The sequence below is a fragment of the Mustelus asterias genome, chromosome 21, assembly GCF_964213995.1.
Source record: "Mustelus asterias chromosome 21, sMusAst1.hap1.1, whole genome shotgun sequence".
Taxonomy (NCBI): Eukaryota; Metazoa; Chordata; class Chondrichthyes; order Carcharhiniformes; family Triakidae; genus Mustelus; species Mustelus asterias.
Genome location: NC_135821.1, coordinates 61,427,118 through 61,453,365, shown reverse-complemented (window position 1 = coordinate 61,453,365; position 26,248 = coordinate 61,427,118). Strand labels below are relative to the sequence as shown.

Sequence of the window (26,248 nt, the reverse complement as noted above, 5' to 3'; positions counted from 1 at the left end):
GTGACATAGTTAAACATATCATTTGGTGCTGAAAGGCATAATCTGATGTATGGTTCTGATGGAATGCCATTTGTTGCGTTTTTGTAGTGTTTGTTTAATCATCAGTCATCCATTCATTATTTTTTAACAGGTTCACATCCCCCCCCCCCTCCCACCCCTACCCCAAAAGAACTCTTGGCCCTCCTATGTCTTATTGATTTCTTCCTCACTCATGCAGCCTAATCTTTTGGAAACAGTTGATGCTTGATGCCACCTGAGGTACCACAATTGCCAATTGGAAATGCCAAGCAATTAACTTTACAGTTTATTTCCATTAATGCAACATTTTATGTTATGAGTAATGCTTTGGCAGTGAGCAGTGTGGTGGCAAGTTAATAACTGACCTGATTGGGAAGTGCACTGTATTTGACCTTACATTTAGATGTGTTCTGACACTGTTTTAGTTAATTGAAATTGGATGTTAACAGTGAAATATGTGAACAAATGTAGCTTCAGGATGGTGCTTGAGCCTTTGTGTGACCCTTGAGTGACTTTTTAATCAGTATATAAAATTATTTAAAACAAATGATTTCTTCTTTCCCAACATATTTTCATTGAAATTAGTTTAAAGAGTTATAAATGTTACTCTATCTGGATATGGTTATTGAAATTGGCATTCTAATTCTGTGGAGTAGAGGCCAGTAGTGTTATCTGTCCTTTTGAACATATAAATAAAACACCTGCCCTCATCTTTCAGATTTTTTTTGAGGAAATTATTAACATGGAAATTAACTTGAAAGTAAGTTTCGCCTGCCTGAACACAATTTTAATATTTAATGAGAACAGGCACTTTGAAAGTGAATGTTGGGTAGATTGGCTTTACTTTGACTCTATTTCAAATTGGAGGCTTTCTTTACCTTGATATGTTTGACTTTATTTGGATTAACTTGGTGAGGAAGGAGAAGAGTGTACAGATAGGTAATCCCATATTTGTTCCTTTTTGAAGATGAAATTTAGAATTAATTCTGAGGATGAACGGCATTTTGTAGACCATCTGACTATTCATTTATGCATTTTTGACTACTGTTATTGCTATGTTGCTGTATCAAGAGTATTGCACATCTAAAATCCATGAGGTCAAATGGAAGCTATTTACAAAAGAAAAGATGGAAGTGGTGGGAACGTAATGTAATATTACATAAAGCTACAAAATGTAGGAAAACTTGTTTTTAAAAAAATTAAAGGCACTACCTTGTTAAGTGGGTTATCTTTCTACTGAAAACAAGAAAATGTATTAAACTATATGTAAACTTTACTGTGAAATTTGTAAGATTGTGTAATTTATTTTAAATGTAATATGTATAATTAAAATTATATGAAAACCTATTTCTGTATTTAATGATTTTTGCTAATCAATATGTACAGGTTGTTGGTTTAAGTGATTTCTTTGGTTGGGCAAACTTTTAACAGGAGCTTGGTTTTTAAAATATTGCCCATGTTTAGTCAGCTTATTCACAGCATCTGCAATTGCTGATGATGGGAAAGGAATGCAGGAGATTGTGTTGTCCAAGTTGCCAGAGTATGTCCATGTTCAAGTAATACATTGATTATTAGCAATATATAAATTTTGTATAAAAATGTATATACAAAAATCAGGATGGATGTCAAAATAATGAGGTTAATTTTAAATACTTTACATCTCAAGTGTAATTTCAAGAGATTTTTCAATCAATATAAGCCTAGATGATATTCCATTTGCTACAATTCTCTTTGCAATGTGTAGTTTTCAGACAAGAGATGCTGAACATTGTTAAATTAAAGAGAGCTCTTGTGCATTTGGTGGGGCAGGTGATAAGTTGCTATTTGGGTGCAGAGTGATTGTACATAAAGTTGCTGTTTGGAGCTTTCTTGATTAGTCCACCTTTGTTGCAAAAATGAGTAGGTGGAGAATATAAATTGGGAAGTACAAGGTTTGATCACTGTCTGAATTAGTTGTAAAGGTGTGGAGATATTGGGTGTCCTCTTGAAAAATGTTATTTCTTATGCCTAATCCAGTGTTCAACTGTGTTCATGTGTCACACATGGGCCCATTTCTTGATGTTGTAGGAAAGTAAGGATTTTTTGCTAAATTCTATCCTTTATTGAGCATAGCTGTTAGGGTATTTGCAGAATATATTCTATTGTCTGGTTGTATTTTTAGCCTTTTCTCTTTCCCTGGAGCAATTACATTTTGCCCAACAACAGCAGGACCCTCTCATGAGGTTCTTACATTGACAAGCAACTGTAATACTTCCAATCTTTGTAACCTGCTCTTTGATCATTAGCACTTCATCTTCATTTCTCAGTTTAAGTATTCCATGTCTTTTGAAGAGGGTAGATTTTTTTGAGGCCGAACCAATTCTGCTTACTGTCTTGTGCAACAAGGCATAAGTAAAGTGCCTTAGTAGGTCGAGTTGTTGAGAATGATATATACATTGAATTAATCTCGTGATAGTAATAGTTCTCTGATTCTTGAAACTCCTGAATTAGCTTTGTGCTGTTGGCTGCTGGTAAGGTGGTTTTGACAACTCAATGCCAGAAGAACCTTTTTGTAGCCAATTGATGTTGCAGGTAAATCCAGTTTTTATTGGAAATGCCGGTTTTATGGAAAGAAAGTGATTGGGTTGTAAGCGCATGCTGCGACATTGGCTGCTCCCCTCAAACACTTAAATCACTTGAGTATTTCCCTGTTTAATAATCAATATTTACTTCCCATGGCCTCAAATGTTAATATATTTGAGTATTTTGGTACAACTCTAAGGGTGAACTACATAATACCGTGTAAATCCTTTATTCCAAATTGAACTCGGCCCTGACCCATTTTGTAAAAGTGGGATTCAGCTGTATCCATTCAAACCCATGTTCTGACATTGAACACACTCTCTTGTATTACATTTGACCATATAATTCATGTGATTTCAGTGGTGTTCATGCTGATATACTTTTTAAAATCTTGAGAGCCCGTGTTTTCTGTTTGGCAGTTCAGAACATACTGAGAATTCATGTAGAGAATACAGATAAAGTTCTCCCAGAACGGAACCTCTTTTTGTTTGGTAGTCTTTGAATAGATCTTGTTGTTGAAGTAGTTCTCTGAAAATAAAGCTGAGATAGTGTTACAGTGTGTGTAAAACAGTTGGAAAGAACTGGGAGGGCAAGGGATTGTGGATTGGACAAGGCTGTTGCTGTCTCAGTGTTGCTAGAGTCCACCAGACCATTTTAAATGGATCAGAGAAGGGCGTATCTCAGGATTCTGTGCCATCAGGACCATTGTAATCCAAGTGAGAGAGAGTTTTTTTTAATGTACACTTTGTTGGTAGTAGCCATGTCCATGATGGAATACAGCAGCTGGTGAACACGGCTAGATGACCAAAGCGATTGAGTGGGAAGTGAGAGATTCTACATGGTGGAGGCATAATTGGAAAGACAGATCATGTATGATCCTGCATTCATCTGGAAAGTAATGCAAGTGCTTGTAACTACATCTTTGTTGTATTTGATTAATATTTAAAATGAAATTTACCTTATTTGAAATACCTTTCTCCTGTTAGTGTTCGGATTATATTGATTTTAGTTGGTATGTTATGATATGGTATGTTATGTTATACATAGATAAGCTGCAGTGCTGGGCTGAGAGTTGGCAAATGGAGTTCAATGCGGAAAAGTGTGAGGTGATTCTGTTTGGAAGGAGTAACAGGATTACAGAGTACTGGGCTAATGGTAAGATACTTGGTAGTGTGGATGAATGGAGAGATCTGGGTGTCCATGTGCATAGATCCCTGAAAGTTGGCAGCCAGGTTGATAGGGTTGTTAAGAAGGCGTACAGAGTGTTAGCTTTTATTGGTAGAGGGATTGAGTTTCGGAGCCAGGAGGTCATGTTGCAGCTGTACAAAAGTCTGGTGCAGCCACACTTGGAGTATTGTGTACAGTTCTGGTCACCGCATTATAGGAAGGATGTGGATGCATTGGAAAGGATGTTGCCTGGTATGGTGGGAAGGTCTTATGAGGAAAGGCTGAGGGACTTGAGGTTGTTTTCGTTAGAGAGAAGGTGGTTAAGAGGTGACTTAATAGAGGCATACAAGATGATCAGAGGATTAGGTAGGGTGGATAGTGAGAGCCTTTTTCCTGGGATGGAGATAGCTAGCACGCGGGGACATAGCTTTAAATTGAGGGGTGATAGATATAGGACAGATGTCAGAGGTAGGTTCTTCACTCAGAGAGTGGTAAGGGCGTGGAATGCCCTGCCAGCAGCAGTAGTGGACTCGCCAACTTTAAAAGGGCATTCAAATGGTCATTGGATAAGCATATGGATGATATTGAAATAGTGTAGGTTAGATGGGCTTTAGATTGGTTTCATTGGTCGGCGCAACAGAGGGCTGAAGAGCCTGTACTGCGCTGTAATGTTCTATAAAAGTTTTAATAAAGAAATCGTGTCTTTCAATTTCCCACTTGTTGGCTTCATGGGAATTCCTTTCCTTTATTTTGATCCAAACTGAGCTTCTTTCTTGATCACAATGACTCCATCTCCATACATCGCATTTCTATGCCCCTGCTTTCACCCATCTGTTTCTGAAATCCTCATCCATGCCCTTTTCATCTCCAGTCTTCCAGATCCACAGCAATGTGGTTGACTCTTAAGTGTCCACTGTGGTGGCCTAGCAAGCCATTCAGTTCAAACTGAATTAGGGATGGGCAATAAATGTTGGTCCAGCCAGCGACACCTATGTCCCACAAAATGAATTTTAAAAATTAGCCAGCAACACCCACGTCCCATTAATGAATTATCCTTAATGTGAAATCAGGCCTTCAGCTCCATTGGGACTATGCGGTGGTCACTTCTGCCATTACTACTTTGGTTAAATGCATCTACAATAAATAGATTGGCAAGAATGAAGTAAAATAGGTTTTTACTCTGTTAGTTTTCTCACCACCTTATTTAGGCCCAGTCTGGCAGTTGTGTTCTTCAAAGTCAGTAGTGGTGCTACCAAGCCATTCTTGGTGATGGAAATTGAAATCCCTGCACAGAGTATATTCTGTGGCCTTGCTGCTCTGTGCTTCTTGTTGAACATGGAAAACTAATGATCAGCTGAGGGAGGTCATGTGATTGACCTGTGAGACGGAGTGTACCACCTCTTGTCAGTTTATCCTGCTGATGGGACAGGGTACACTTCGGATGGTGATGGGAGGCTACCTTCAGAAAGAACAGCTACTTAGGGATGGTGAACATAGCTGATGGGGCAGAGTTTCCTGATTGTAATTTCACACATGGATTCCCAATTGGGAATTTGGAATAGTATCAGTAGTCTTGATCAACACTACAATCATTTGCCTCTGTCAACTTGCTGATACTAACTGCTTTTGGTGATTTCAGATTTATCCATCATTACAAATAGCTTTTTCTAAACCTCCAGACACTATCAATTATCAAAGGAAAATATATTAGCCTTTAATTGACCTCTTGAATCCCCCATTTTGACCACTTTTGCAGCCGAGACCTTAATGACACAAGCCACAGGTTAGTAAGTGAACATTATAACCGTGCAGCAGCCCAAGACCACCTAGAGTAATACGGCAGCAGAACATCTAGTATATAAAACATTTTAATTTTCTGGACGTTTTTAATCTGGGTTATTTCAGAAACTGTGTGGTAATATTTAGCAGGGAGAAAGCTTTTCAGAAATGCTAAAGACTAATTCTACTTGGTTGCGAACACAACTCTGACCTGTCTTATGAAGATTAATGTTGAAATAAAGCCTGCTTAAAGTGATCGAAAATGACCTATCTTGTAAGGGTTTATTCTTTAAATGACTGTATCTTGTCAACCAGACCAACTGTCCCTTTTTTTGGAAGATGCAATAAATTTATTTAGGAATCCCGATCAAGCATCAGTTTTGCCAACCCTTCACGTTTGTCCTGGATTCCCCAGGAATTAAGGATTAAGCTCCAGGACGCTAGTTCAAAACTGTCAAATGGAAACTGAAGTAGGAGATCATGTAATAAAGCTGCCAAGAATGCACCCAACCAGAGAGTTGACTTTGCTATCTGGCATTGATACTGTCATGTTCAGTGGCATTCATCCCTTTTGTAAGCAAATCTTATGCCCTACTTTTATAGGCATTGGCCTGTGCTGTCTGACATTTATTTGTACATTAATGGGACCTGGAGATGTAACAATTTGTCATCTGACTAGATATCGATCTTTTGCATTTGGCTCTCCAGTCTCCTTAACTGAATTAACACTGGCTTAAATGAGGCTTGGTTCAAATTGCTAAGCTGCTTTATCCCATAGTGGAGTGGATGTACAGTGCGATAGTAACGATCAGTTTCACTTTGTTGCAGCTTATCACCATTTAACATTTAAAAAAATTGAAGACACTGCAGCAGACCACTTGAGTAGATAGTCTTGTTTGACTAAATAAGCTAATTCCTTTTGCATTCTGTTCTGTGGCACTAAGAACCTCCCCTTACAGCATGCTGTGTTTCACAGAACTGGCGGCCAGTTGTGTACAGCAAGTTTCTGAAAATTATAGTGACTAGATAATCTGTTTTGGTGATGGTTTGAGGGACAAATATTAGCCAAAAGCCTGGGAACAATCCCCTACTCTTCAAAATAATGCTGGGGATTCTATTTTCAAACTGAGGGGAAACGTGGCTTCTCTTTAATGCCTTATCTAAAGGAAGGGACCTCTGACAGTGTGGTATCCCTCCATACTGTACTGAAAATGTCAGGCTAGACTGTGTATTTATGTCTGTGATATGGGGCTTGCACCCACAAACTTCTGACTTGGGTGAGAGTGCTACCACTTTTTTGTGGGAAATTGTCAAAAAAAGGTGATAATTATTGTACTTTGAGTAGGTAGTCTGTTCAGTGATATAACCAGCCTGGTTCTTGAGTCCAGTACACTATCAGTGGTCCTGCCTTTCAGGATGTCTGCACTTGAGTGAATGTAAACGTAACATGAGGCCAATGTTTATTCCTCAACAACATCATTTAAAATCAGCTAATATAGCCACCTTGGCCATCACTCCTCTGTGGAATCTTGTCCACTAAGTGGCTGCTCCTTACATAATACTCTAATTCAATAATATTTAATAGCTGTGAAGCATATAGAGTCAGAGGTTTACAGCATGGAAACAGGCCCTTTGGCTCAACTTATCCATGCCGCCCCTTTTTTTTTTAACCACTAAGCTAGTCCCAATTGCCCGCGTTTGGCCCATATCCCTCTACAATAGCCATCTTACCCATGTAACTGTCTAAATGCTTTTTAAGACAAAATTGTACCCACCTCTAGTACTACCTCTGGCAGCTTGGTCCAGACACCCACCACCCTCTGAAAAAGTTGCCACTCTGGACCCTTTTCTATACCCCCTCTCACCTTAAACCTATGCACTCTAGTTTTAGACTCCCCTACCTTTGAGAAAAGATATTGACTATCTAGCTGATCTATGCCTCTCATCATTTTATAGACCTCTATAAGGTCATCCCTCAGCCTCCTACGCTGCAGAGAAAAAGTCCCAGCCTCTCCTTTATAACTCAAACCATCAAGTCCCGGTAGCATCCTAGTAAATCTTTTCTGCACTCTTTCTAGTTTAATATCCTTTTTATAATAGGGTGACCAGAACTGTACACAGTATTCCAAGTGTGCCCTTACCAATGTCTTGTACAACTTCAAGACGTCCCAACTCCTGTATTCAATGTTCTGACCAATAAACCCAAGCATGCTGAATGCCTCCTTCACCATCCACCTGTGACTCCACTTTCAAGGAGCTATGAACCTGTACTCCTGGATCTCTTTGTTCTATAACTCTCCCCAACGCCTTACCATTAACTGAGTAAGTTCTGCCCTGGTTTGATCTACCAAAATGCATCACCTCGCATTTATCTAAATTAAACGCCATCTGCCATTCATCAGTCCACTTGTCCAATTGATCAAGATCCTGCTGCAATCCTAGATAACCTTCTTCACTGTCCACTATGCCACCAATCTTGGTGTCATCTGCAAACTTACTCACCATGCCTCCCATATTCTCATCCAAATCATTAATATAAATAACGTAACAGTGGACCCAGCACAGATACCTAAGGCACACCGCTGGTCACGGGCCTCTAGTTTGAAAAACAACCCTCTATAACCACCTTCTGTCTTCTGTCATTCAGCCAATTTTGTATCCATTTAGCTACCTTACCCTGGGTCCCGTGAGATTTAACTTTGTGCAACAACCTACCATGCAGTACCTTGTCAAAGCCTTGCTAAAGTCCATGTAGATAACATCAACTGCACTGCCCTCTTCGACCTTCTTGGTTACCCCTTCAAAAAACTCAATCAAATTTGTGAGACATGATTTTTCACTCACTCATGCTATTTGTTCCTAATCAGTCCTTGCCTCTAAATACCTGTAGATCCTCTCTCTCAGAATACCTTCTAACAAGTTACCCATTACAGATGTGAGGCTCACCGGCCTGTAAGTCCCAGGCTTTTCCCTGCAACCTTTTTTAAACAAAGGCACATATTTGCCACCCTCCAATCTTCAGGCACCTCACCTGTGGCTGTCAATGATTCAAATATCCTTGCTAAGGGACCCACAATTTCCTCCCTAAAATCCAACAGTCCTGGGCTACACTTCATCAGGTCCCAGGATTTATCTACCTTGGTGCGCTTTAAGACTTCCAGCACCACCACCTCTGTTGTACGTACACTCCTCAAGACATCACTATTTATTTCCCCAAGTTCCCTAACATCCATGCCTTTCTGAACAGTAAACAATGATGAGAAATATTCATTTAGGATCATTTTGGGATGATTTGAGGACATGAAAGGTGTTATCAAAACACAAATGTTTGTTTCCTTCTCTCCCTCTCTGGGTGAAGGAGATAGGCACAAACACCAGTTATACCAGACAATGTACCCATCCCTATTGGTGATTTTGACTTGGTACCTTCCATATGCCCCAGAGTTGCTGTGACCTGGAATGTACTGCCTTTAAAGGGTAGTATAAAAATGTATGATAGTAACTTTCAAAAGGGAATTGGAGAAACCTTTAAAGAGGAAAATTTGCAGGGGTTGGGGAGAGCTACCGGGGCTTATTAGGTCGCAGTTTCAAAGAATTGACACAGGTATGATGATGGGCCGAAGAGCCTCCTACAGTGCTATATGATTCTATTTGAAAACCAGGAGATTACCCTATTGAGTACGTAACACATCTTTTGCAAGCAGTTGAAAATATGCAATTAAATATTTGAACTTTTGTCTTAAAAATCCTGCTCTCTCCTGATTCTGCCTGATATTGATTTCTTTCACTCCCAAGATAAATTTGTGAGGGATGCATTAAGGTGTTTTGATTTGATCTCTTCTGTTTAAAAGAAAGCAGGAGTCTTTACTTGTGGTCAAGAGAAGAAAATATGACTTAATTTCTGATGAGCAATTTTCTGCATTTGTGACTTGTATGCTACTGTGCCTAACTTGAAACAGGAGACCTGGTATTATCGATAAGATCAAAACTTAATTTCATGTTCTCTTGTATATCTGTACTGTCTTGCATTTAACATATCCTTTCTCTATCTCAATTTTGTCATACCTGTGCTACAACTTTAGCAGTGGCTTAATGTCTTGGTACTTATCACCATACTTACCTTTTCAGACCTCCCAAAATTAGGTGCCGCTACTGCTTCTCAAAGGTTAATTTCCTAGCATTGCTCTCGGTGGTACTTGGAAGGTAGGTTCTACTTTAAATTTTGCTTCTAAGTGTAATTACCAGTTGCTGCTTCCAATAAGTGTCTAATCCAGCTCTGTTTTGACTAATTCATCTTAAGGGATTTTTGAGGTAAGCAGAAAGATTGGAAAGCTAAGATGTGTCACCTATGCCAGTGAATTAAAAGTAGATTAAAAAACACATTTTAAGGCCTTTGTAAGAGAGGTTGCTGTAAATTCATAAATCCAAAATGAACTCTTGGGTGAAATGAGAGTTCAATCAGCCTCAGTAACTTAAGGTGATATGACATTGGTAAGAAGAAAAGTAGATGAGATCTTACAATATTCATGAATGAAACAAGATGTTGCCATGTTCTAGTATATTATAAACTTTCTGTCAATGCTTCATGTCTCTGATGGTAAGGACATACTGCCCATAATTAGAATGTTTTGTATGAGGGGTAAGAATGCACACATTCTGTCCATGACAAATATGAGCATTGAGAGAGACTAAGAATGGAGGAAATAGAAATTTTAGCCTTCCCAGTTTAAGGGTATTAAATTATTGAGGGAGTATAAATGAGGGTTATCAGATTAATGACAGAACCAAGACGACAGAATTGTAAGGAGGCATTGGCTATCCTGAGACTTGCCTTCATTGAAAGGAGGAGACTAACGGATCCTTTAATGGAAGTATTTGGGATTGGTTTGGAGAAGCTTGGAATGCTTTTACAATGTTAAAGGTGCTATTAGTAAATGAAAATTATGTAGAATTCACAGCACCGAAGCAGGCTAGCTCCATCCAATTGATTTATTCTTATGAACTACATTATTGTGTTCTCACCCTATCTGCTTTCTTTTTCTTTCTCCTTCATATACCTATTTAGCCACCTCTTTCAATGTATCAAATTCCACATTTTAACCACTCTCTCTGGGTAAAGGCGAATTCCCTTTGGATTTATTAGTGACTTGCATTTAATGCTCCTTGTTTTGGACTCCCCTACAATTAGAGGCATCTATCTACTGTTTCAAACTTTTTCACAATTTTGAAGACATATAATGGGTCATACCTCAGCCTTTTCTGAAAAGAACCCCAGCCTGTTCAGTAAATATTTAAGTTTAACCTCTGTCATAGTGCTTCACCAATGCCTTTATGTCCTTTTTGTAATACAGAGACCAGATGGAGCATAGTTGTTGTTGAATGTGAAATTATTTTTTTAAAAAGCCAAGAGCAGGAAAGTTAACAGTTTCAAATTTGATAAAATAAAATATTGTCCCAATTTTTGCTTTTAAGTTTTTTAAAAAACAAACCTGCAAAGATGATATAAGAAACTGATCAGACTGAAATAGAGACTACCAGTTCCTGTCGGAAAATAGTTTTCAGTGTAGTCAATTGCAAGGGCAAAGATGGCAAGTTTCTTTTTTTGAAGGATATTAGTGAACCTATTGGATTTTGTGACAATCCGACAGCTTGATAGTGACTTTTTTGTTTCTCAAACCAGCTATGTTTTTTAAAAACTGAATCCAGACTCTTACATTTTGCCATGGTAGGATTTGAATTCACATTTGTTGATTATTTGTCTAGCTCTAGCCCATTTGATAACTAGTCCAGTAACATTACACTGTACCTTAAAGCTGATAAAATAGACTTATGGCTTACCGTTTTTCTAAATTGTTTCTATATAATATCTTATAACCAGGCAAGGAGGGATAGAATGGCTTGCCTTTTTGCCCTCTCCTCGTTTGACCACAAAATTTTCTTTGAAAAGGTTATACTCGCCAATTCAGCAACTGTTTATGCCGTTGTGATCAAAAAGTAACTAGTAACACAGGTTTTCTTGAGTTTAAGAAAGAAAGGAGTCAGCTTTAAATACTCCGAGTTTTGCATGTGCAAACATGTACTAAATTACTGAATGGTAATCTGTAGAGTCCATGAAACAAATAAGAGTATACCGTCTGTAGATTGGTGACTAGGCTATCTTCAGGTTGAATTCAATGGTCTCTATGCTTCCAATTTAAAGATGGTTTTTTGTTGACTGAGTTAGTTGTTCTTTGGGAGACGGTAGTGCTGGACTGGATTCTTTTGAGAAATCTTTGTCTGCAGTAAGGCAACGCTGGAGGATCAACGTTAGCAAACGAGGCTCAAAATTGACCAGGTGGGTTGGAGAAAAAAAAGGAGGCAGGAGCAACCACCAGTAGGTCTTCTCCCCTCAGCTGCTTGTCCTCAGTTCTGCTGTAAACATATGTGCTTAAAATGTACAAAAGGTCAGCTTGTTATGCTTCCTTCTACAACTGTAAGAAGTTTAACAACACCAGGTTAAAGTCCAACAGGTTTATTTGGTAGCAAAAGCCACACAAGCTTTCGGAGCTCCAAGCCCCTTCTTCAGGCGAATGGGAATTCTGTTCACAAACAGGGCATATAAAGACACAGACTCAATTTACATGAATAATGGTTGGAATGCGAATACTTACAACTAATCAAGTCTTTAAGATACAAACAACGTGAGTGGAGAGAGCATCAAGACAGGCTAAAAAGATGTGTATTGTCTCCAGACAAGACAAAATGTCCGTAGGGGATGGCTTCTTTAACGTTTCTACCACAGTAGAAAACAGTACCACTGCAGGGAAGTCCATTGTCAACTTGTCCGACTACACACTTCAACCAGATGAAATCGAAGTTCTCAGCCGAGGGCTTAATTTTTGCCCCACCACCAAAATAGACCCCATCAGTCTCGCAGCAGACACAGAGGAATTCATCAGGCGAATGAGGCTGAGGGAGTTCTTCCACAAACCCCAAGAGGCCAACAGCGAACACAATGAGACAGCCAATGAACCGGAACAGCCGACAGAGAGATCCGCAGTGCATCCGAGAGGAAAGAGTCGAATTGGACTCCTCTGGAAGGCCGCTGCCCTCGACTTGACATGTATGCCCAAGCCGTCAGGAGGTGCGTCAACACCAAATTCATCAGCCGCACTCGCAAGACAGCCCCGAACATCACCCAAGCGCAACGCCATCCACGCTCTCAAGACCAACCGCAACATTGTCATCAAACCAGCAGACAAAGGAGGGGCCATCGTCATATTGAACAGAACAGATTACTGCAAAGAAGTGTACCGACAACTAAACAACAAGGAACACTACAGACAGTTACCTGCAGATCTGACCAAAGAACACACCCGTCAACTCAACACTCTGATCAAGACCTTTAATCCGGACCTTCAGAGCACCCTCCGTGCTCTCATCCCACGTACTCCCCGCGTTGGAGATCTCTACTGCCTCCCGAAGATACACAAGGCAAACACACCCGGCCGTCCCATTGTATCGGGCAATGGGATCCTGTGCGAGAACCTCTCCGGCTATGTCGAGGGCATCCTGAAACCCATTGTACAAAGAACCCGCAGCTTTTGTTGCGACACTACGGACTTCCTACAGAAACTCGGCACGCATGGAGCAGTTGAACCAGGAGCACTCCTCGTCACAATGGATGTCTCGGCACTCTGCACCAGCATCCGCCATGACAATGGCATTGCTGCAACGGCCTCAGTGTTCAGCGCCGACAACTGCCAGTTTCCAGATGCAATTTACAACTCATCCGCTTCATCCTGGACCACAATATCTTCACCTTCAACAACCAGTTCTCCATCCAGACACACGGAACAGCCATTGGGACCAAATTCACACCTCAATATGCCAACATCTTCATGCACAGGTTCGAACAAGACTTCTTCACCGCACGGGACCTTCAACCGGTGCTATACACTAGATACATCGATGACATTTTCTTCCTTTGGACTCATGGTGAACAATCACTGAAACAACTCTATGATGACATCAACAAGTTCCATCCCACCATCAGACTCACCATGGACTACTCTCCGGAATCGGTTGCATTCTTGGACACACGCATCTCCATCAAGGACGGTCACCTCAGCACCTCACTGTACCACAAGCCCACAGATAACCTCATGATGCTCCACTTCTCCAGCTTCCACCCTAAACACGTTAAAGAAGCCATCCCCTACGGACAAGCCCTCCGTATACACAGGATCTGCTCGGATGAGGAGGATCGCAACAGACACCTCCAGATGCTGAAAGATGCCCTCATAAGAACAGGATATAGTGCTCGACTCATTGATCAACAGTTCCAACACGCCACAGCGAAAAACCGCACCGACCTCCTCAGAAGACAAACACGGGACACAGTGGACAGAGAACCCTTCGTCGTCCAGTACTTCCCCGGAGCGGAGAAGCTACGGCATCTCCTCCGGAGCCTTCAACATGTCATTGATGAAGACGAACATCTCGCCAAGGCCATCCCCACACCCCCACTTCTTGCCTTCAAACAACCGCACAACCTCAAACAGACCATTGATCGCAGCAAATTACCCAGCCTTCAGGAGAACAGTGACCACGACACCACACAACCCTGCCACAGCAACCTCTGCAAGACGTGCCAGATCATCGACACAGATGCCATCATCTCACGTGAGAACACCATCCACCAGGTACACGGTACATACTCTTGCAACTCGGCCAACGTTGTCTACCTGATACGCTGCAGGAAAGGATGTCCCGAGGCATGGTACATTGGGGAAACCATGCAGACGCTGCGACAACGAATGAATGAACACCGCTCGACAATCACAAGGCAAGACTGTTCTCTTCCTGTTGGGGAGCACTTCAGCGGTCACGGGCATTCGGCCTCTGATATTCGGGTAAGCGTTCTCCAAGGCGGCCTTCACGACACACGACGGCTCAGAGTCGCTGAGCAGAAACTGATAGCCAAGTTCCGCACACACGAGGACGGCCTCAACCGGGATATTGGGTTCATGTCACACTATTTGTAACCCCCACAGCTTGTCTGGACCTGCAGAGTTTCACTGGCTGTCTTGTCTGGAGACAATACACATCTTTTTAGCCTGTCTTGATGCTCTCTCCACTCACGTTGTTTGTATCTTAAAGACTTGATTAGCTGTAAGTATTCGCATTCCAACCATTATTCAAATTGAGTCTGTGTCTTTATATGCCCTGTTTGTGAACAGAATTCCCACTCGCCTGAAGAAGGGGCTTGGAGCTCTGAAAGCTTGTGTGGCTTTTGCTACCAAATAAACCTGTTGGACTTTAACCTGGTGTTGTTAAACTTCTTACTGTGTTTACCCCAGTCCAACGCCGGCATCTCCACATCCTTCTACAACTGTCAGGGGATTAAAACAAGTGGTTCTCCTCAAAGTTCATGCCTGGAAGTCAACTTAGTCAGGGTCCCATTGTCAAGCAAATAGTCTTGATGGCCCATCTCCAGCAGTTGAATTCCTCAGACAAACTTCCAAGGCAAAAGAAAAATAGCAACTGTTCACTTTGGACTCTTCCTAAAAACCAACAGCCAGGCCAGTTAGTTTCTGGACATGTATTGTCATACATGCCTTGCTAATGGAACAGGAGACCCCAGTCCTTCACGTGCTCCTGAAGTCATTGCCTTCATCAGGTTTTGCAGACATACTCCACTCCAATGAATTGAAATGTGGAATGTATTGTAATGCAAATTGAGGTTAGTCACCTTGGACTGGGAGTTCAAATCACTTCAGTCTCTGTTTTTAAAAAGTCTGAATTAAAAATAATTATTTGGTATAAAGCACACCTTCATGACAGCTCAGTGAGCTTTAGACATCAATGTTGAAATTTCCTACTGAGACTTGACATCTCAAATCTCTGAGGACTAGCAAGCAACTTTAACAATAGTGGGTGAGACCCTCCATTTTAAATTGGATAAATGATTGTAGAGGGAAAAAAAATGCAATTCTATGGAGAAAATTCAGGGAAGCTAATTAATTTGATAGCTCTTTCAAGAAGCCAGAAATTCTTCAAAGCTGCTTCAACCACACCTTCCAAACCCCCCATGGCCTCGAACACCAAAAAGGATAAGGGCGGCAGATGCATGGTAAAACTACCACCCTGCAAGTTCCCACCATCCTTACTTGGAATTACATTGCTGTTCCTTCACTGTCGCTGAGTCAAAATCACAGAACTCTCTTAACAGCAGTGTGGATATACCTATACCACATGGATTGCAGTGGCTCAAGAATGCACTCGCTATCACCTTCGAGGGTGACTAGGGATGGGCAGCTGGCCTAGCCAGTGGTGCTCAACACTCGTAAAAGAATTTAAAAAAATTGGGCTGGGTATTAGATACTAACCTAGCCAGCAATGCCCATATCCAGTGAAAGAATTTTTAAAATGGAGCTGAATGGCCTTCTGTACTTTATCACTTGACAATTCCACAGTGGAATTCTAGAATAGTTAAGTCTAGCAGTCTTGGCATCCTCTGGATCTTAACCTACTTGGCATGAATGTTCTGCAGTTTCAACAAACCAAATTAAATGTTTCCCAAGCTTGCTCTAGATTGGGAAATTGCAATAATAAATAAAATTCTGACAAGCCCATTCTCTTTCATCACATCACCCTCCCCATATCTAAGAGTCAATTACCATTGGTGGCTAAGCAGAGCACAGTGTACAGCTGTGAAATATCACTTCAAATGTTTGTGCAGTTGGCAACAATATGAATCTGATCAAGAAAGAATTGGTAAACTGTTTCCTTTAATAACGGAATGTTTTCGTTAACAATATATTGCATTTTGTTGACCCAGGTAAATATTTAACTCCTTTAATCCTAATGCATATTTGTTAGTGAGTAACTAAAATAGTGGTTAGAGGGTAAGGTATGTTTCATGTCAGCAGGATGAGTTGCAAGGTAATTTTAAGGCTAAAATCACTGGCAGTTGGTTTACTGACAGTTTGTCGGGTTACAATTTGACCAAATGTTCTCATTTTTTAAAAAATGTTTGCACTGTGTAAAAGGTTAACTTGATATGATAACTGAAATTGATTCAGTTGGATTTGAAGGATTCAATTGAATAGCCATGTTATAATGTATATTAGTGCCGAGTTAACTGAATGTAACCTGCTTAAGTTAGTCTCTTTTGAGAGCTGATCTTTCAGTATTACAAAATGAGGAGCGATGTTTATACAGATTCCAGCTGAAGTTAGATTATTGATCAATAACAGCTACTGATAAAGCAATTAATTCAAAGTCCTGTTTGAATGCACTTCAATGACTTGTTTTTGTTTAAATGGGCTGCCTGAGGCTGCATTTGAAGTGCACTCGAGCATTTATTGAGAGTTCACAGAGCAGGAACAATGATTCAGCAAGATATTGGGTTAGGGCATGGGTGGGGGTGTGGTATCCAAACCCACGGATTATAAATATACAAGTCACTAAATCTAGTAGAATGAAACTTCTTTATTCAGAATATGGCACACGCTACAACAGGGAGTTATCTAAATAGACAAATAGCACAAATGCCTTTAAGGGGAAGTTAGATAAGGACACAAGGGAGAAAAGGGATAGAAGGATATATTAATGGGATTAAATGAAGTAGGGCAAGAGGAGGCATGCGTGGACATAAATGCTGGTAGAAACCTGTTGGGTTGTTGTGCTGGAGACTCCGCATAGCTCTGAAATATAGAATGTAGTACAGCATTGGCAATACCATTCTGGTTACAAACCCTGAAGGCAGCAGGTGGAAACATTAGCTCCACCTCAATTTAATCTGCTTAAACCACAGTTCCCTGTTGCTACGATAGTGAAACATTTGTAAATGAACTTTAGGGATAGGTGGAGTCATTTAACCCAAAGCATTTTAAACATTGCCCTTTTCACTTCTACCCAATCACACAGTCCGTCGCTGCATCTTTTAAAAACAAACTTGAGAGCAGGTGGTTATGACACTAACGCCCCTCCTTCAAAAAAGAACAGTGCAATGTTTATGTTCTGTTAAACTAGCGTAATCAACACAATCTCAGGCATGATTCCTGCATGTGCTAAAACGTTAACTATTTAAGTATCAAATTTATTTCTGTAAATCACACTGCTTTAATATTGAATCTACAAGTAACTTGAATCTCACTGTGTAAACTACTGAGCCAGCTTTTGTATCTGAGAGAGCTTGCTGGCCAATATGCAAAAGATATTAGCATACTAAAGAGAAACTGGATAACTGGCAGATAAAGGGGTGAAGGATAGGCGAGATTTAATTATAGTGTGATAACTTTCCAACTTTGGGACAACCTGCTATTGGCTGGATTTTCTTAAGACCTAAATTTGGGGGTTAAACATGTATCACAAGGACCTAGTGAAGCACCCCAAATACTTTGGGGATGGGTGGAGGCAAGGGAAGAGGAGTGGAAATCAAATAATCTGAGGGAAATTCTTGAAGAATATCTTCCTTTACAGAGAATAAAGTGTTGCCCTGGAAATGAACAACTTAATGGGGATCCTGCCGTTTTGGATTCCCAGTCTAGGTGGGTCCCATTGTAACCCTTTATGAATCAGCAACTAATCTTGATGATGGAATGGAACTGTAAAAAGTGAACAGCTGTCGGGGTCTGAGACTCCCTAAAATCGAAAGTGGAGAATATTTCCTCTCAAGATGTGTCTCTTTGTGTGTCCCCACTTCAAGTATTTGAGTACTTCAGATTTAATGTACTCCCACACCCCTCTATCTTTGGTGGTGCTGGGATGGGCTGGCAGGGAGAATGGGAGTTTTGTTGCCTCGGTTATTCATTCACTCAGTTGGCTTGTACTAATAGTTTGCCATTTGAAATTTGGTGAGATAGTAAGAGGAAAGGCCATTCTGCCTGAGGTGATAGAGATCTTGCGTTACATTGCTTAGTCATCACAGGCGCATGTTGCAAGAGTAACTTTAAGTTTAGCTGTGACACTTGTCATGGCAAGATAGAAGGGAGGTAACACTCCCAATGGCATATGTTCAAAAACCTGTTTTTCTTTGTACAGCAGTTATAAATCTTTGAGGGATTTCACAATTGCAAAGGAGCTACTTCATGTCAACTTTAGAAATATTTATACTCCAGAGTTTTAAAAACCTTAAATGATCCTGTATTATTTTTTGGAGAGGGATTGGAGGCCTGAATGGTACATGGAGATATATACTGGCCTTTCATTTCTTGTGATCTAGAATTTTTATAGCCCAGACTAACGAAATTAAGGTGATCCCTGCCCGCTGATTTTTATGTGAATGGATTTGGCAGTCTCAACTCAGCTCCTGGTAGACATAGGTTGTCTGAGCTTTATTCTGGCAGACAGAAATGGAGCAGTTCCATTTTATATCCTAACATCTCTAATGTAAATGAGCAGAAAACTCCTCCATAATATGATGATGGTCAGGGAGAGTTGAAGAGTGCTTTGTGTCCAGTGTACATCACATTTTAGAAAGGAGATGGTGGGGTTGCCCTTTTCTCTCTAACATTTTTTTTCTTTTCCGGGCACCTCCCTTATTCAGTACCTGTTGCAAATTTGTTGTTGGTGAAAGTGTAGATATTGTCTAAATTCTGGGGGAAGAGGGGATGCGTAAGAAAGAAAGAAAGAATGAATTTAGTAATGTTCCAGCCATCATTGTGTGGAGCAAGCTTGATTGACCAGTGGTCTTTTCCTGTCTGCCAATTGTATGTTTGAAAATGTGGCATTGGATCAGTAGTGAGGGAAAAGACACAATTATTCAGAGTGTGGCAGAGCAAGGGTGGAAGTGAAGCTACAAAATGGAGGAAAAGTATAAATGCTCAGGGTGGGTAAAGACAAAAGGGAGCAATGCTGGCAGGAATACCTGGGCAGTGCCAAAACTCTTCTCTCCCTTTTCCTATCCTCTGTCTTTCCCTCACCTGCACAACTTAGCACCCCATGACTGTGACCTGACTTGAGCCCTGACACATGACATCTAGGCAGGTTTTGTTGTTTTGGGGAAATCTTTCATTTAAGATAAATATGGACACACTTCTTAAAGATTTTGTAAAATTAAAGCCAGTTTCCAACAAGAGTTGAAAATATGGGTATAAGTGGTCTTAGAACTTCAGATTGGATTAAGAGTTGCAGAGTACTTAGAGTGGCAGGTGAGAAGGAAGCAACATTGGGACTGTAGATCAATTTATTTCCAAGTTGGGTGGCACTGTGGAAAACAATGTCACTTCGCCACCTATCTTGGAGGTACAGCTACGTTGTATGGTGGGTCAGTGGCACCCAGCTTGAGGTAAGTAAATTAAATTTGTAAGTTTAATTTGTGATATGCACAGTGGAATTAGTGAGATGGAAGCAGATGTGGTAAGTGTTGCATAAAATGAATTACTTGGCAAGGGTTGCAGATGTACCTATGACTCTTCATATAATAATGCATCTCCTGTGGTTTTGACATATGGTGAATTTGAGGTTAGAGAGGAACAATGGAGTTAAACATCAGGAACACTGATTTATCAGCATTGTGGGTGGCTCTTGGATCTGGAAAGTTTAAGAGGATCTAAGGTCTTAAGTATTAGAACAGGGTTACAGCTATTCCAATATTTTGAAGGGAGGAGGGGGTAGAGGGTAAGTTTTATGTATATATATATCCGGGCGGCACGGTAGCACAGTGGTTAGCACTGCTGCTTCACAGCTCCAGGGACCTGGGTTCGATTCCTGGCTTGGGTCACTGTCTGTGTGGAGTTTGCACATTCTCCTCATGTCTGCGTGGGTTTCCTCCGGATGCTCTGGTTTCCTCCCACAGTCCAAAGATGTGCGGGTTAGGTTGATTGGCCATGCTAAAATTGCCCCTTAGTGTCCTGAGATGTGTAGGTTAGAGGATTAGTGGGTAAATGTGTAGGGATATGGGGGTAGGGCCTGGCTGGGATTGTGGTCGGTGCAGACTCGATGGGCCGAATGGCCTGTTTCTGCACTGTAGGGTTTCTATGATTCTATGATCTAGGATGTGGAATCCCACCCCTATAAGTACTGGGGAAGAAGGCCCCATTGTCTCAACGCTGTGGTTGTGTCTGAGGACAGAGTAATGGCAATGTGACTCATAGGTTTGTGAGGACAGAGAGGAGTTTTGGAGTGGGAGACAGATACATAGGGATCCATTACCTTTGATTTTCTGTACCCCATTACAGTTGGAAGCCTAATTAATCTAGAATGTTTCCTGGTAATTCAACCCAATTTTTTTTCTCTCTTGCAGGATTCCAGTGATCAGTTCCTTCTGAGATTTTCAAATGGACAGAATGTTAAATTAGATATACTGTGGGGGGGGAAATAAACTAACCCTCCCACTCAAATTTAAAAAGGAGTAATACGCTAACTGATCTAAATATACTGCATTCATTTAAGTTGAATTTATTACTGCTACTGTTCAAACTGTAGCATTGTGTGAAAATAAGCCTGATATAGGGAAACTGAACTTTTAACTGTCTATATATTGTGATTGGATTTAAAGGAACAATTGTTAAACAACAACACTTGTCAAGGAAAATGAACCATCAAATTTGGATTTGGCAGGATTGAGGGTGTGGGTTGGACCTATGGGATGGGACATGGACCATAAGTTGACGGACTTCACCCTAAATAAGTTCTTCCCCCTCAATTTCTCTACCCATCTACTGACACGCACTGCAGACTGCTGTCCTGATCAGCCTATTAATTTCTTGATGAACCCCCCTTGTGATGCTTAAACAGTTGCATTTATGAAGTGCCTTTTAAAGTTAAAAGTTTATTAGTCACAATTAAGGCTTACATTAACACTGCAATGAAGTTGCTGCGAAATTCCCCTAGTTGCCACAGTCTGGCGCCTGTTCAGGTCAATGCACTTAACCAGCACGTCTTTCAGACTGTGGGAGGAAACCGGAGCACCCAGAGGAAACCCACGCAGACATGGGGAGAACGTGCAAACTCCACACAGGCAGTGATCCAAGCTGGGAATCGAACCCGGGTCCCTGGCACTGAGAGGCCAGTAAGAAGTCTCACAACACCAGGTTAAAGTCCAACAGGTTTATTTGGTAGCAAAGCAGTGCTATCCACCGTGCCACCCCCTCAGGACCTACAAAATCACTGTCAAATATTTTTAAATCTTGTTGCTGTTGTAAGAATCATAGAAACCCTACAGTACAGAAAGAGGCCATTCAGCCCATCGAGTCTGCACCGACCACAATCCCACCCAGGCCCTACCCCCATATCCCTACAGATTTACCCACTAATCCCTCTAACCTATGCATCTCGGGACACTAAGGGCAATTTTTTTTTAGCATGGCCAATCAACCTAACCCGCACATCTTTGGACTGTGGGAGGAAACCGGAGCACCCGGAGGAAACCCACGCAGACACGAGGAGAATGTGCAAACTCCACACAGACAGTGACCCAAGCCGGGAATCGAACCCAGGTCCCTGGAGCTGTGAAGCAACAGTGCTAACCACCGTGCTACCACGCCGCCCATGCTTGCCAATTTGTACACAGCAAAAGCCACAAACAGCAATAAGATATACACCAGATCGTCTGTTCTCGTGATGTTGGTTGAAGAATAAATATTGGCTAGGAAGGACAGTGGAGATAACTCCCTTGATTGATTTGGAATCGTGCCATGGGGTGAGAAGCAGACCAGGGTCTCAGTTTAACGTCTCACCCAAAAGCTGGTAGTGTTATCTCAGTTTTGCATAGAAGTGCTGGGCCTAAGACGTGTGTTCAAATGGCTGGATTGGGTCTTGCGGAGATAAAGCATTGAGAATTCAATCTCTGGATTATTTCTAAGTATTTTGGGGTGAATCAAAGACACTCTCAAATCCTCACTAGGGACTAAGTAGACTCCAGGTACTCGGGGCATATTATCTAGGTTGACACTCCTCTGCAGTACTGAGGAGCATTGTATGGTTGGAAGTGCTATCTTTTGAATGAAACTATGACCCTGTCTGTTCCATCAGATGATGTAGTAAGAAGTCTCACAACACCAGGTTAAAGTCCAACAGGTTTATTTGGTAGCAAAATCCACTAGCTTTCGGAGCGCTGCAGTGCTGGCATCTCCACATCATGACCATCAGATGATCCCATGGCACAATTTCAAAGCAGAGCAGGGGAGTTCTTGCCAATATCCTGGTCAATGTTTATCCCTCTACCAGCATCATAGACAGATTATCTGATTGTTATACCATGCTGCTTATGGAGATTTACTGACATGGTTCCTATAACACAACAGCGATCACAATTCAAAAGTGCTTCACTGGTTGTAAAGCGCTTTGTGACATCTCAGTGTCATAAAGATACAAAAGTAATTTTATGTAATAGCTAGGAAATTCTAAAAACTGTACGTGTCCCAAGTTCTAGAGAAAATATTCTGTCAAAACATAGAATTCCAAGACTTCTGAGGTCTTGAAATAAAGGCATGAAGGAAGAAATGAAAAAGACACCCAAACTGTTCACTGGATAAATGTGACGTGTAAGTCTATTTAAACTCTTATTTTCGAGATTAGAAATTTCAGATACTGAGGAAAGCAGTTTTTAAAAAATGTTTTGTCATTTAATTGGTTCTCCATTTTAAAAGGGAACCTATTGGTAGATTCCCTAAATAGTCCATCAGAGTTGCTTTTGTTTTTGTTGCTACAGCAGTTCTTGTATATGGGACACACTGCTGCCTTTGATGGTGGTGGATATGGGTACCGATTATGTGAGCAATTGGCATTTCCCATTGCAGCTTTAATTCTTTCATGGGATATGAGTGTTACTAGCAAGGCCAATATTTGTTTCTGAATCCTAATTGCCCTTGAGAACTGCCATCTTGAGCCCCTGCAGTCCAGTACTTAGGAAGTCCCAGGATTTTGACCGAGCTAATAGTGAATAAAAGGTATCCCAAGTTGAATTGATGTGGCTTGGAGGGGAACTTGCAGATGGTGGTATTCCAATGCATCTACTGCCCTTGTTCTTCTAGATGGAGGAGGTTGGGAGGTACTGTCAAAGGAGCCTTGGTGAGTTGCTGCAGCACAGCTTATATTTGGGACACACTACTGCCACTGCTGGTGGAAGGAGTGAAGGTTTAAAGTGGTGGATATGGGGTGCCAATCATGTGGGCAGTCGGCATTTCCCAGTACAGTTTTATGGTTGTTTACCCTGCTTATGATGAGTTCCGAACTTCTAGTTTTGATTTGCTTTGAATCAAAGTGTGACAATGAAATGTTTACATTGATTGTTCTTCATAAGAACCCATAAGAAATAGGAGCAGGAGTAGGCCATCTAGCCCCTCGAGCCTGCCCTGCCATTCAATAAGATCATGGCTGATCTGACGTGGATCAGTACCACTTACCCGCCTGATCCCCATAACCCTTAATTCCCTTACCGATCAGGAATCCATCCATCCGCGCTTTAAACATATTCAGCGAGGTAGCCTCCACCACCTCAATGGGCAGAGAATTCCAGAGATTCACCACCCTCTGGGAGAAGAAGTTCCTCCTCAACTCTGTCTTAAACCGACCCCCCTTTATTTTGAGGCTGTGTCCTCTAGTTTTAACTTCCTTACTAAGTGGAAAGAATCTCTCCGCCTCCACTCTATCCAGCCCCCGCATTATCTTATAAGTCTCCATAAGATCCCCCCTCATCCTTCTAAACTCCAACGAGTACAAACCCAATCTCCTCAGCCTCTCCTCATAATCCAAACCCCTCATCTCCGGTATCAACCTGGTGAACCTTCTCTGCACTCCCTCCAATGCCAATATATCCTTCCTCATATAAGGGGACCAATACTGCACACAGTATTCCAGCTGCGGCCTCACCAATGCCCTGTACAGGTGCATCAAGACATCCCTGCTTTTATATTCTATCCCCTTCGCAATATAGGCCAACATCCCATTTGCCTTCTTGATCACCTGTTGTACCTGCAGACTGGGCTTTTGCGTCTCATGCACAAGGACCCCCAGGTCCCTTTGCACGGTAGCATGTTTTAATTTGTTTCCGTTGAGATAGTAATCCCATTTGTTATTATTTCCTCCAAAGTGTATAACCTCGCATTTCTCAACGTTATACTCCATTTGCCATATCCTCGCCCACTCACTCAGCCTGTCCAAATCTCTCTGCAGATCTTCTCCGTCCTCCACACGATTCACTTTTCCACTTATCTTTGTGTCGTCTGCAAACTTCGTTACCCTACACTCCGTCCCCTCCTCCAGATCATCTATATAAATGGTAAACAGTTGCGGCCCGAGTACCGATCCCTGCGGCACGCCACTAGTTACCTTCCTCCAACCGGAAAAACACCCATTTATTCCGACTCTTTGCTTCCTGTCGGATAGCCAGTCCCCAATCCACTTTAACCCACTACCCCCAACTCCGTGTGCCCTAATCTTCTTCAGCAGCCTTTTATGGGGCACCTTATCAAACGCCTTTTGGAAATCCAAAAACACCGCATCCACCGGTTCTCCTCCATCAACCGCCCAAGTCACATCTTCATAAAAATCCAACATGTTCGTCAAGCACGACTTTCCCCTCATGAATCCATGCTGCGTCTGATTGATCGAACCATTTCTATCCAGATGCCCTGCTATCTCCTCTTTAATAATGGATTCCAGCATTTTCCCTACTACAGACGTTAAGCTGACCGGCCTATAGTTACCCGCCTTTTGTCTCCTTCCTTTTTTAAACAGCGGCGTAACATTAGCCGTTTTCCAATCAACCGGCACTACCCCAGAATGCAACGAGTTTTGATAAATAATCACTAACGCATCCACTATTACCTCTGACATTTCTTTCAATACCCTGGGATGCATTCCATCCGGACCCGGGGACTTGTCCACCTTCAGTCCCATTAGTCTACCCAGCACTGCCTCTCTGGTAACATTAATCGTATTAAGTATTTCTCCTGCTGCCAACCCTCTATCGTTAATATTTGGCAAACTATTTGTGTCCTCCACCGTGAAGACCGACACAAAAAACGTATTTAAAGACTCAGCCATATCCTCATTTCCCACTATTAACTCCCCCCTCTCGTCCTCCAAGGGTCCAACATTCACTCTAGCCACTCTATTCCTTTTTATATATTTATAAAAACTTTTACTATCATTTTTTATATTAATTGCTAGCCTAGCTTCATAGTCTATCCTTCCTTTCTTTATCGCTTTCTTAGTCTCTCTTTGTTGTTTCTTAAATTTTTCCCAATCACTTGTTTCTCCACTATTTTTGGCCACTCTGTACGCAGCTGTTTTTATTTTAATACTCTCCTTTATTTCCTTCGTTATCCACGGCTGGTTCTCCCTTTTCTTACAATCCTTGTTTTTTGCTAGAATATATTTTTGCTGAGAACTGAAAAGGATCTCCTTAAAAATCCTCCACTGTTCCTCAGCTATCCTACCTGCCAGCCTGCTCTCCCAGTCTACCTTAGCCAATTCATCCCTCATCCTATCATATTTCCCTCTGTTCAAACAGAGGACACTGGTTTGAGACCAAACTTTCTCCTCTTCCATCTGAATCAGAAATTCGACCATATTGTGGTCACTAGACCCAAGAGGGTCCTTCACAATAAGATCCTTAATTCTACCTACCTCGTTACACAATACCAGATCCAAAATAGCTCGTTCCCTCGTCGGTTCCGTAACATGCTGTTCAAGGAAACTATCCCGACAGCATTCTAAGAACTCTTCCTCCATTCCACCCTTACCGACTTGAGTCTGCCAGTCAATGTGCATGTTGAAGTCCCCCATG

The 26,248-nt window shown here is 41.5% G+C and overlaps 1 protein-coding gene across 1 annotated transcript in view; it reads left to right on the top strand.

Annotated features, from left to right (window-relative positions):
• Positions 1-26,248, top strand: part of pdik1l (PDLIM1 interacting kinase 1 like) — a 60,697-nt gene that overhangs the window by 31,126 nt on the left and 3,323 nt on the right. Inside the window, exon 4 of the mRNA XM_078237976.1 lies at positions 9,655-9,729. Within this exon, the coding sequence (XP_078094102.1) occupies positions 9,655-9,729 (75 nt within the window). The remainder of the gene's footprint in view (positions 1-9,654; positions 9,730-26,248) is intronic.